Source organism: Pygocentrus nattereri, chromosome 23 (genome assembly GCF_015220715.1).
Source record: "Pygocentrus nattereri isolate fPygNat1 chromosome 23, fPygNat1.pri, whole genome shotgun sequence".
Taxonomy (NCBI): domain Eukaryota; kingdom Metazoa; phylum Chordata; class Actinopteri; order Characiformes; family Serrasalmidae; genus Pygocentrus; species Pygocentrus nattereri.
This window is the reverse complement of record NC_051233.1, coordinates 26,496,739-26,509,706: the sequence shown is the minus strand read 5'-3', so window position 1 is coordinate 26,509,706 and position 12,968 is coordinate 26,496,739. Positions and strand designations below refer to the sequence as shown.

General features: G+C 42.8%; 1 protein-coding gene across 1 annotated transcript; it reads right to left on the bottom strand.

The window, feature by feature from the left end:
• Positions 1–1,119: 1,119 nt before the first annotated feature.
• On the bottom strand, positions 1,120–12,857 carry lhx1b (LIM homeobox 1b). Its single transcript, XM_017697620.2, has 5 exons — positions 12,525–12,857; positions 8,116–8,342; positions 7,445–7,719; positions 4,679–4,844; positions 1,120–2,363 (listed from the first exon to the last, which is right to left on the bottom strand). Exons 1-5 carry the CDS (start codon positions 12,692–12,694, stop codon positions 1,981–1,983), a joined length of 1,221 nt encoding a protein of 406 aa, XP_017553109.1. The 5' UTR covers positions 12,695–12,857; the 3' UTR covers positions 1,120–1,980.
• Between the last annotated feature and the right edge of the window lie 111 nt (positions 12,858–12,968).

The following is a 12,968-nucleotide window of genomic DNA, read 5'->3' as shown; positions in this document are numbered from 1 at the left end:
TCATCTTTTTCCCCTCATAATTATATATACATAAATACCATAATTACCATTTCTGTATTGTTATTAATAAATAAATAAATAAATAAATAGTGCTATAGTCCTATAACTACTGAAAGGTATTGGGAAAAAATGTAAACAAAACAACAAAAAACAGTTTTTTATTATTATTTATTATATATATATATATATATATATATATATATATATATATATATTTTTTTTTTTTTTTTTTTTTTTTTTTTTTTTTTTTTTAACATGATACTTATGCTTATTAACTTCTGACTGACCAAAATGTGGCAAATTTCATTGTTTGACGAGTGGTAGCCATTCACTTATTAACCATTAGCCACCAACTTATTCGCCATTAACATTTGAATGTGATAATTTGATGTTGACAAATTAAAAAAAAAATGAAAAGTGACTTTTGCAGAAGTTTAATTGCGACGTGTTTGAGTTGATTACTAGTGAAAATTGAATTGGTATGTGTGCAAATTCAATTGTTCTGCAAGAACAGAAGTCTTACTTTGAAGCAAATGCACAGACCTTTCACGCTGAAATATAGTGCCCACTAGTTAGTCTTTGAGTTTTTACTGGCCAAATTTCATTTGTAGTTTCTGATATTAAGAGCCTTTGTATTTAGTCTCTGCCTACAAACCTCGACACGAAGTTCACTTGTTTGGCCGTTTTATAACCCTTGACTACCGAGGAGGTAGCGTGGAGCTCAGGCTTATTAGCTGTAAGCTTTAAATATGGCACATGTCCATAAAGTGCACCTGTAGCCTTTAGCCTAGCATCAGAGTAGCAATATGGCCATGGAGTCTGCTTGAACACTAAATGTTGATTGCAGTAATTAAACCAATTATACTGTAGAAAGCATTCCATTAAAATGCAATATTTAATAAAGCCTGGATTTACCATAAAATGCGACCACAGTGGTTCCAGAATTGCACCCACAGATTAGACCTCTAAGAGCATAAGACCTATAAAGATTTCAGAAACTATCTTTAAAAAACTTTCTACAAACATTATAGTCACAGATTATATTATGCCGTTCAGGTAAAGCAGCTGCTCGGTTATACTCATGACGGAACGCATCATCAAACGTGTGAATTCCTATCAGCTTGTGTATTTGTTTTATTTCTTTGTGCAAACACAATATCATACAAATTAGCACAGTGAATCACAACTCAAATTGAAATAGAATGAATAGAAAAGTTTGGTTGTTTGCTTGAGAGAAAAAAGAAAATGTTCTCCATCTGCACCAAGAGGTTTTTCTAAAATAATGCTGATATTCAAACCCCTGAAGAAAGTAGTCGTAAACAGTTGACTGCTCTTTGTTCACTACAGGTCACAGCTGAAATCGTTCTCCGAAGGTAGACTTTGTCTTCCAGTTCAAGTCATTTTTCGTTTCACATAAAGGGTTCATAACTCTGTTTTCAGGTTTTCCTTTTGAAGGCAGGCTCTCTGAGATTTGGTGGGAAAATAACCGCTCAGTCACGTCAATATTCAGGTTGTAAGAGTGGTGTCGATATGGCAAAGCCTCAGAAGGCAAAGACTGCTGTTTATGATACATAATAAACTGATACACTGCAAACTTAAACACTGTCCGCTCCAGACAGCTGTTGTTAGATGGCCCCCCCTTCTATTATATGCCAGGACAATCAACAGTGCTGCTGCAAGGTCAATAGACCCCCTTTCGACATTCATTTCTTAATTACACAAATATAAATGAGCAAAAAAAGCAAGTAAAGTGGTGGAATACAGTGGCCTGTTTGTGTTTGTTGACATAAATAGGTAATTATTATAAATAAATAGACATAGAAAGTAACAAATAAATAAATAGATAAATACGTAGATAGATTAACTCATTGAAATATCCATATTAAGATCACAAACAAAAAAGTACATTTCCAGGCCGTCTTTGAACCTGAGTCTGTTTATCGGTGTGTCCCGGCCTGACTGTTCACAAAAGCCTCTCGGCTACCACACAGTGCCTTCGCTCATTTCTGAAGAGGGCTGAGAGAGCTGATTGGTGTATCCATTGGCACCGAGCGAGGTCACGGAGGTGAAGGGGGTGATGGGGCCGCCTATGTCCGTGGAAAGGGTATGAATGGAGGTGGGGCCGCTAGGCTCCGGGCTGGGGGAGTCCCCGGGGTGGTGTGATACCATCTCCCCGAAACACTGGCTCTCACCAGCTGGATGATGAGCCGAATGGTGATGGTCCATGCTCCCCAGAGGGGTCCCCGTGGGGCCTGACGAGGGGACGTAGCCGAGATCACCTGGAGTCTGAGCCTGTGAGGACGGAGGACCCTGGGGGTAGTAGTCATAATTGCCTCCTGGTCCGTAGTATTCGCCTTGATAATCTAGAGAGACAAAGAGTTGAGTTAGAGGACTTCGCTACAGTTTGCTAGAAAAACATTTTTAATAAAACATAAAACATTTTATGCTAATTTTTGCACATTTTCTTTTCATTGCTAACTTTCACATGCTGGGAAAAAAATGTAAGCACACAGTATAAAATGTGCCACAATTTTTTGCTCGGCCAACATTTTATGTTTGATTTCTTTTTTCGCAGTACAGTAAATTCTTTTGTTTATTTGTTTATTTATTGATTTATTTATTGATTGATTTAAATCTCATCCTTTTCTTTAAATCTTATTTGCTAAATTGTTAGAAAGAAATGTACAGAAAACTGGGTTGGATGGGGACCAGTGGGATGGGGAAAGATGGACCAGTGGGATGAGGTTAGGGATGGACCAGTGGGATGAGGTTAGGGATGGACCAGTGGGATGAGGAGGGATGGACCAGTGGGATGGGGTGGGATGGACCAGTGGGATGAGTTTAGGGATGGACCAGTGGGATGAGGAGAGATGGATCAGTGGGATGAGGTTAGGGATGGACCAGTGGGATGAGGAGTGATGGACCAGTGGGATGGGGTGGGATGGACCAGTGGGATGAGGTTAGGGATGGACCAGTGGGATGAGGTTAGGGATGGACCAGTGGGATGAGGAGGGATGGACCAGTGGGATGGGGTGGGATGGACCAGTGGGATGAGGTTAGGGATGGACCAGTGGGATGAGGAGAGATGGATCAGTGGGATGAGGTTAGGGATGGACCAGTGGGATGAGGTTAGGGATGGACCAGTGGGATGGGGTGGGATGGACCAGTGGGATGAGGTTAGGGATGGACCAGTGGGATGAGGTTAGGGATGGACCAGTGGGATGAGGTTAGGGATGGACCAGTGGGATGAGGTTAGGGATGGACCAGTGGGATGAGGAGGGATGGACCAGTGGGATGGGGTGGGATGGACCAGTGGGATGAGGTTAGGGATGGACCAGTGGGATGGGGTGGGATGGACCAGTGGGATGAGGTTAGGGATGGACCAGTGGGATGAGGAGAGATGGATCAGTGGGATGAGGTTAGGGATGGACCAGTGGGATGAGGTTAGGGATGGACCAGTGGGATGAGGTTAGGGATGGACCAGTGGGATGGGGAGGGATGGGATGAGAAAGGGGGTTGTTTTGGATTTCCTCCAGTTCTGTAATACTGCGAGAAAGAGCTGCTTGATTAACAGGAAACAATAAAAAATGTATCACAATAAAAGAAAAATAAGGAAGCATGTCATTTGACCATGGATGCCAAAACGTTTCACTGAAAGTTTATATGATGAGCGTTGTTTGTAGCTTTTCAAACTTTTCCATTCAAACAGTGATTGTAAGAATTAATTAATTAATCTGTAATTAATTATACTTTTTAAATAGATTTCCTCTGTTGGGTGCTGGGCATTATGTACATGTACACTCTCAGAAATAAAGGTATGACACTGTCACTGGGGAAGTACCCCTCTTGTCACTGTGGTGGCACCCTCAGGGGTACATCCCAGTACTTTTATTCAGATAACATAACTATCAAAATTGAAATGATTGAAATTGAAACCATTGAAATTGAAACCATTGAAATGATACTTTCTAAGTTGTCTCGACTCCACACCTCCCATCTCATCTCCAGGCTTTTCATTTTATTGTTCTGATTTAAAACATTTGGTTATGAAAAGGTACAAATACCTACTTTTCCACTAGGAAAGACTCATGTAAGGTACACCATTGGACCGTAAAACCACTGTTATACCTTTGAGGGTTCACTTACAGTGTTTGTACCTTGATGAATGAACCAGGTACCTGCACAGTATGTTTATTTCTAACAGTGTATGTGTGTAAAGCAAAACGTTCAGAAAGAAATCATATATTGTGCAGGAAACAGCAAAAGACATACCTAAATACGGCTAACAAACTGTTATGAGTTGTTATGAGTGTCCCAAAAAAAAGCTTTTGGAAACAGCAGCTGTACTTCATACGATGTGTAACTTACCTGCTGAAAGGACTAAACTTCAAAATGATGTGGAATAAAATCTCTTTACATGAACTTGCTTTAAAAGTTAAAGTCTTCTCTATTTTTTCTGGGTTTAAAGATTGATTGATTGATTTTTATCTACATATAGCGACAAAAATAAGTAATAATTTTCCACTTTAATCTACTTAAAAGACGCGATATTTAAGTATGTTTGAACTTTTGCATAGGACGGTACGTGTATGCATGTATATATGTGTAAATAATATCTCAGGCCATTTACAGTCACAGTGCTGCACTGCGTTGGGAATCACGGGCAGAAGTTACTCACCTCCGTAGTAAGAGAAGTGTCCGTTAGCCATGAGCTCCGGGGGCTCCATGCGCTCCCCCAGCGCCCTCATCCTCCTGGGGCTGCGGAACAGCACGTGCCTGCGGGCGCCCAGCGCGCTCAGCTGCTTCATGCGCCGCTCCTTAGAGCGCCGGTTCTGGAACCAAACCTGCAGAGAGCAGAGCAGTTCAGAACCAGCCAGCAGAACCAGAGCCGAACTCTATCTGTCACACTAAGTCCCGCGATCAGAGCACGGGAAACGGCAGTTTAGCATGCATGAATTGCGTCATTCACTCTGATTGCGTTAGAATGATGTGTAAATAGTTCGCCTGCACCAAAACTTAAAATACAGCAGTAATACGGTGGCCCGTATGTTTAGGTGCAAGAGCAGAGACAAGAAAACCAGAGTGAAGCATTCAGTGAGAGCTTTACAAAAGACTTAGGTCCATTATTACTGCAGAAAACTGCAGGTAGTGCCTCATGAGGAGCACCGTGTAATGGCAAACTAGGCACCCTACAGAACAAAATACTGTTTTGCTACCATTCACATACTACACTGCAAAAATGGTTACTTTAAATAAACCTTTTGTATGAAATAATGGAAAGCCAGCCTTACACTAAACAAATAAACTTCAAAGGGCCCATAACCTGCGGTTTTTCTCCACTTATCACATTTATGTGATGTATCGGAAAACATAATTCATTGTTTTCATGCCCATTTTCCAATGTCTCTTTGTCCTTTACCGTTAAACTGACTATTTTTCTGTTTTTGTTACTGCACCTTTAAGACTGGTGTATGTAAATGAGCTCTGTTGTGACTGGCTGCCCTATATTGTACGCACTCAGAGCGAAACACCTCCTATAACTTCAGCGTAAATGGGCGGGGCTAAACTGCTATAGGCTGAATAGACTATATGTAAATCAGCTGGTTCTTGTGACATCACAGTCCATTAGGCTGCTTTTGCGGTTATGTCTGTAGATGGGATGGGGTGTATAAACTGGACAGTGCATTGCGTGTTTTGAAATATTAACAGTGTTATTTCGACATATTACATCAGACTCCGTTTAAAAAGCGACGGGGAAAGTTGGATTTCCACATGGGCCCTTTTGACTCAACCCGAAATCAAAATCGACCTTTTTTGCCATGTTACCCTGGTCATATTAATCACAGTTGATCACAAAGTGTTTAAAACAAGTGATTCTTGTTTATTCTGTAATCTTCCATCAACATGTGATGACTTTTGCCCCGCCTCCAAAATGTCTTCAGTGTTTTGATTAAGTCACTCTGCACTTACACCTCCCCTCATTCAACCATGTAGACAGATAACTCAGACACTCCGTTGCTGTGTCCAAAACTAATTTGGGGTTCCAACCGTTTGCATAGGTGTCTGAAAACAGCAGAATATCCAGGGCACCCTAACAACCCTGCAGTGCATCGCTCTGAGACGTGTAAGCCATGTAAGCTACCCCAGCAGAGGGGCCCTCCCCCAGTGCACTGCGCTGTGTGGGGTGGAGACTCGAGTTTACCTGCTCTGAGTAGCAGCCCAGCGTGACGTTCAGCGTGTTTATGCGACGGAACCTAACGTCGCGCAGTAATGAGCAAACATGTATGACGTATGCCCTGAAACCGCGTTCTAATGTCGGGCACAGTGATTACGTCACGACGCATTATGATTTCCGCGTCACGGAATTCTGATCGTCATTTAAGCAACAGAACCCACAGGGAGTGCGTTATCGCGACATAACGTCACGGCTGTGATTTGGTCGCCGTAGCTCATCGCAGCCGTGACGTTACACGAGAAATCGTTAATAAATCGGGTCGTGGCGGCGGCGTTTAACGTGTTTTAGAGTCCGCAGCTCCTTCCGCCAAATTAAAGCTCCTTTTGGTTGAAGTAAAAACGTCCAAATAGCCTGAGCGTCTCCTACAGTCGTTGCTTAGCAACGGCGTCTCAGTGTTTGTGAAAGACCCGTGATGTTTACAAACCCCCCCCCCCCCCCCCCCACACACACACACACACACACACACACATACACACACACTTAACCTAAACTACTTCATTTCAGAAAGATTTTTTGCGCGTTTTACGCTCAAAAATGGTTCTAATTTTTTACACCTTAAAGCAACAAACCTCGTTCATTTTAGTTCATTTCAGTTCACCCAGCTGTGGATGTAATTGAAGGTATTAGCGTTGAGGGACCGCAGGCCGAACTGCTACTACTACTAGACTGCCGGACTATTTTGGGTTAAGCGTCTTTTAACTGATTTCGGCCGTTCAGATTTGGTCCTCGAGTCGGTTCAGCGCTGAAATTTAGTTCAGTCCGTTTCCATCAGCAGCTGCAGAGACCGGCACAGGGGCGGTTTTAATGGCTCCTGGCGTTATGCGTTATTTGCATAATGGGCGTGTCTTTCTCCGTTAACCGTCCTCCTCACCGTCTCTGTGCTGCTCTGAACCGTTGAAGCGCTAATTGTCGAGTTTCGTCGTTGTAGGTTATTAAAAAAAGAGCGGCTGTTTCCTTCAAAGTAGCTCTGATAATAAAAAAAGTTCGGGCAACATGATTTAAATCAATATTAGAGAATCGAGTTCAGCAAATCTTTGAGTTTGACTTTCGACAGCAGATTAAGTTTAAATAATATGGTTTAACGTTAGAACGGGATTTAATTTGTGTTTAACTGTCGAGTTCAATAGTTCACAGTGGCACGCGCCTCAGTCTGGGCCACCAGCAGCTCAGAAGCACTGAACAAGAAGTGATTTGCATTGGTGGTCCTACCTGAATGACCCTCATGTTGAGGCCGGTCTCCTGCGCGAGCTGCTCCCGAATGTGGCGCGTGGGTTTGGGCGTGGCCGCGAACGCTGCTTTGAGCGTCTCGAGCTGTTTGGCTTTGATGGTGGTGCGCGGGCCTCTCCGCTTAGTGCCCGTAGTCTGCTCGTCGTTCTCCGTGCTGCAGGTCTCCTTATCGGACAGCTGACCGGCCTCAGAGTCCTTGCAGTCCTCATGGACGTCCTGCGGGTCAGGAGATAAACTCGGCTCACTGCACGCGGTCACTGCGGGAGAAGAATAACGGTACAGGATAAATGTAGGTTATATATATATATTTATATATTTATATTAGGTATTATTTTAATTTTATATATTATGCTCTGCAAGTAAACATAATTTGTGCACTAAAAATGCAGAGAAAAGGCGAGTTTGTTCTCAGCAGAGGATGTGTTGACTTATTTTCACTTGGAAAACCACCAACACGTAAAATTTAAATGTGGTTGCTCGAGCATTTGCATACGACTGTTTATATAAATGACAGGAACACCAGCTCTGTGGAGCTCCATGTAGTTGCTCACGTTTGTTTATGGAGGCTTCCAGCAGGCAGTAATGTGTCTCTGTGCTCCATGAAGCTTGAACGCGTGAAGCTCTGAGTATTTCAGGCCTAAGTGTGGTTGTACCTGAGAGGTGTGTGGAGTCTTTGAGTGCGGTGCTGTTGTTGAGGTAATCCTCTTTGCAGAGGAACTTGCTCTCCTCCAGGATGTAGAGCTCCTCTCCCGTGGACAGCTGTTTGTTGCACATGATGCAGGTGAAGCAGTTCAGGTGAAACACTTTACTACGTGCTTTGCGTACCAGGTCAGTGGGGGAGATGACCTGTGAGCAGCCTGCGCACTTAGTGCCAAAACGCCTGCGCACAGAGATAATGAGGTCAGACATGACAGCTCTGTCGCATTATTTTAATGCTTATATATATATATAGTAAAAAATATTATTTAAAAAATAAATAATACAGTATAGAATTTGCACCGGTATTACTCTACAGTACTGAATTAACAACTACAGAATTAAGCTATACAGTACTGAATAAAAGTTTGCAGTACTGAATTATTCTCTTGTGCTGCATTAAGCTTCACAGAACTTCACAGAATATCTGAACTGTTTAATTAACCTCCACTGTACTGAATTAACATCTGAAGTCTGGATTGAATTAACATCTAAAGTCAATGAGACTTTACAGTATTAAATTTACAATGTTGAATTAAAATCTACAGTACTTGTACATCTAATGTCAATTGAAACTCTACAGTACAGAATTACCATCTAGTCTAATTAAACTCTACAGAACTGAATTAACAGATAAAATGTTGAATTAAACTCTACAGTACTGGATTACCATCTAAAGTGTTGAATTAATCTCTACAGTACTGCATTAACAACTACAGAATTAAGCTATACAGTATTTAATTAAAGTTTGCAGTACTGAATTAGCCTCTTGTGCTGCATTAAGCTGTACAGAACTTTACAGAATATATTAAATGTTTAATTAACCTCCACTGTACTGAATTAACATCTAAAGTCAATGAGACTTTACAGTATAAAATTTACACCTACAATATTGAATTAAACTCTACAGTACTGAATTACCATATAGTGTCTAATTAAACTCTACAGTACTGAATCAACACCTACAATGTTGAATTAAACTCTGCAGTACTGAATTAACACTTAAAATGTTAAACTTTACAGTACTGAATTAACATCTAAAATGCTGAATTAAACTCTACAGTACTGAATTAGCAGCTACAGAGTTGAATTAATCTCTACAGTACTGAATTAATACCTAAAATGTCGAATTAAATGCTACAGTATTGAATTAACACATACAATGTTAATTAAACTCTACAGTGTTGCATTTACCTGGGCAGTACTGAATTAATCTCTACAGTGTTGCACAAACCTGGGCAGTACTGAATTAATCTCTACAGTGTTGCATTAAACTGGGCAGTACTGAATTAATCTCTACAGAGTTGCATCAAACTGGGCAGTACTGAATTAATCTCTACAGCGTTGCATTAAACTGGGCAGTACAGAATTAATCTCTACAGCGTTGCATTAACCTGGGCAGTACTGAATTAATCTTTACAGTGTTGCATTAACCTGGGCAGTACTGAATTAATCTCTACAGCGTTGCATTAACCTGGGCAGTACTGAATTAATCTCTACAGTGTTGCATTTACCTGGGCAGTACTGAATGAATCTTTACAGTGTTGCATTTACCTGGGCAGTACTGAATTAATCTCTACAGTGTTGCATTAACCTGGGCAGTACTGAATTAATCTTTACAGTGTTGCATTTACCTGGGCAGTACTGAATTAATCTCTACAGTGTTGCATTTACCTGGGCAGTACTGAATTAGTCTCTACAGCGTTGCATTAAACTGGGCAGTACAAAATTAATCTCTACAGCGTTGCATTAACCTGGGCAGTACTGAATGAATCTTTACAGTGTTGCATTTACCTGGGCAGTACTGAATTAATCTCTACAGTGTTGCATTTACCTGGGCAGTACTGAATTAATCTCTACAGTGTTGCATTTACCTGGGCAGTACAGAATTAATCTCTACAGTGTTGCATTAACCTGGGCAGTACTGAATTAGTCTCTACAGTGTGGCATTAACCTGGGCAGTACTGAATTACCAGCTGCAGTGTTGCTAGTTAATCTCAGCAGTGTTGAGCTGAACTGTACAGCAGTGACCGAACATCTACAGTGTTAATGAATTATCTGTACTGATGAATTAACATTCAGGCTACAGTGCTCGTTTAAGTCTAAAGGGAACGGAAACCTTTTATAAAGCATATTTAAAGAACCGCATTAGACTACAGAGGAGAACCGTTTAGCCATACAACGAACAATGCATTCAAATGGTTCCCTGCCTGCTTAAGGTTCTATATATAACCACTCGTATATAAAGAAAATCCTGAGGAGTCATTTTGAAGGTTGTTAATGACTGGATGCATTAAATGAATGAGTTTTGTACAAAATAATAAAGGATATTATTTAGATCACGTGTAGCACAAATGTTTATATTATTATTATTATTATTATTATTATTATTATTATTATTATTATCGTTGTTTTATATTGTTCCTTTTTCGTTTTATTTTCGTGTCTATTGCTTATAAATTTATGCCTTTATTAAGCTGTAATATTAATTGCTCTCTCGGCTCTTCAGAGACATTACGATCCCCCCGCGCGCGCAGACCCCGCTCCATTGTTTTGACGGATTCCTTTAAGAAAAATCCTTTCAGGCGCGCGCGCGCCGTAAACGAGCTTTTATGTAAACGCTGTATTTTTTTTTAAACCGAGACGGTTGAGAAGCGCGTGTCGCCCGCGCGTCTGCAGCTTTCCGCGCCTTAATCCACTTATCGCGCTTTTCCCACCTCACGCGCCGCGGCGAGCGAAACGGGAGAGCGCGCGCGCCCGCCCGCCCGCACGCGCCCGTCCCGCGCTCCGCCTGACACTCATACCGTGTAAACAAAGAGCAGCTTTCGGCCCCGCGTCTCCGAACAAGCTGATAAGGCCTTTAATGATATCAGCTCGCCGCACGCCCCTCGCTCGCTCACCCGCCGCGCTGATCGGCTCTGACCCGCCGAGCTCAGCCGGACTCGGGCCAGTCACAGCGCACCGCCCGCTTCCCTCGCGACTCCGCGGGTTAAAGTCCTCGACTTTAGTACCGTAAAGGTGTGACGTCAGGTGTAAAATCCCTCATTTCTGTGATGTTTTCTGCGGTTTGTACTGAAACTCCAGCCCCTCACACATTTCCACCAAACCCAGAGCAGCGACACTAAAGCTGAAGAGAGGCGTCATATTAACGGTGACGTAAGAGCTACTGAATTATGTTTAGGCTGTGAGGTTTTAATCACATTCGGCATTAAAGCCAAACTCCCAGCGAACATTAGAGCTGAAATCACGCATCACCACCACATTACGGCTAAAGCCAGAGTCACGATGACGGACTGGAGCGTTAACACGTCACCCTGAAGCTGAAGTTAAAGTTAAAATCGGGAATAACATGAAAACGAATCCCGCACGCGCGACATTAGTTCAGTATCTCATATTAAAGCTGGGGTCGCCGTCAGAATCAGACGTTACAGCTAAATCTGAATATCCGATAGGAACTAATATTAATGCTGCCGTCAGCTTTGAGCCTAAATTCAGCATTAAGGACACTGTTAAGGCGAACGAATGGGGGGGGGGTCATTTCAGTGTCATTCCCTCCTGATTTAAACATAAACGATGAAATGAAAAATAAAACGTGAAAACAAACAGAGAAATAAACAAATACATCCACAAATAAACGAAGGAGTAAACGAATAATTGGAGATCCCGTTTTGTTGTTTTTATCGTGTCCTCTAAACACACCAGTCAGATCTGCTCACACGCTCAATGAAGACACAGAGCCAGGCCTGCGAGGGGGTCTGCAGGGGGGGGCTAGTTTAGAGAACACTGATACCGAGGAATCTCTACAAGACCCCCAATCTTACAGTCAGTCAGGATAATTACTGTAGTTACTTTACTGTAGTGACTGTTATTGGGAATATTTTACAGAGTATTTCACATTACAGGCTCTGCAGCGCTGCACAGACCTTGCAGTCTCGCTCGGTGCAAATACAAGAGTTCTTCCAGGGTTCTTTAGCCAAGGCATTGGTTCCATACAAGACCCGTTTGCTCAAAAGGCTCTTCGCATTGTGAAATGGCTTTTCAGGTTGATGGAGAATGTGTTGTATGTCGTTCTCTGTACAGAACCTGTTTGAAATGCTTTATTTAGCCCCAAAAGAGGTTCTTCCACTATTGTGATGTCAAGAGAAGAACCCGTTATGGTGCTATTTACAACTCTTCTATACAGGACCATCTACAGCACGTTCTCCGTCAATCTGAAGAAGCATGCCACCATGCAAAGCATGCAAAGGGCTCTTTGGGTGTTCGACAGAGAACCGCTGTGTTCACTGAAGAACCCTTGAAGAACCACCGTTTTTAAGAGTGCAGCTATCTGCGCGGAGGAGCTGCCCGTTGCGCGCGGTGGTCGTACCTGAAGAAGTCCGTCCTGCAGTAGAGCCTGCCCTCCCTGGAGAAGCACTTCTCCGTTAAATTGCATTTGCAGTCGCAGCACTGCACGCACTTGGCGTGCCACGCGCGGTCCAGCACGTTGAGCAGAAACCTGTCCAGGATGGGCCTCTCGCAGCCCGCGCACTGGATCATGTTCGAGGACCACCGCTACGGCCCCCCGGAGAGGCGGGTGAGGCAGGTTAGCAGAAAACAGCCGCGCTCAGAGGAAAGAGCCTCAAATCCCGCATATCGGAGCGCCTCGAGCCTGATTCTCCATCAGCACCAGCTCAGCATCCAGCCTCGCTCGCGACACTACAAGCATCCGGTTCACCTCCAGTCTGCTCGAGTCAACAGGAGAAAAAACAGTCGGTCCCCTCCAGAAAACAGCCCCACTCAGACGCTCCCGGTGTTGGGTACACGGTGGGCT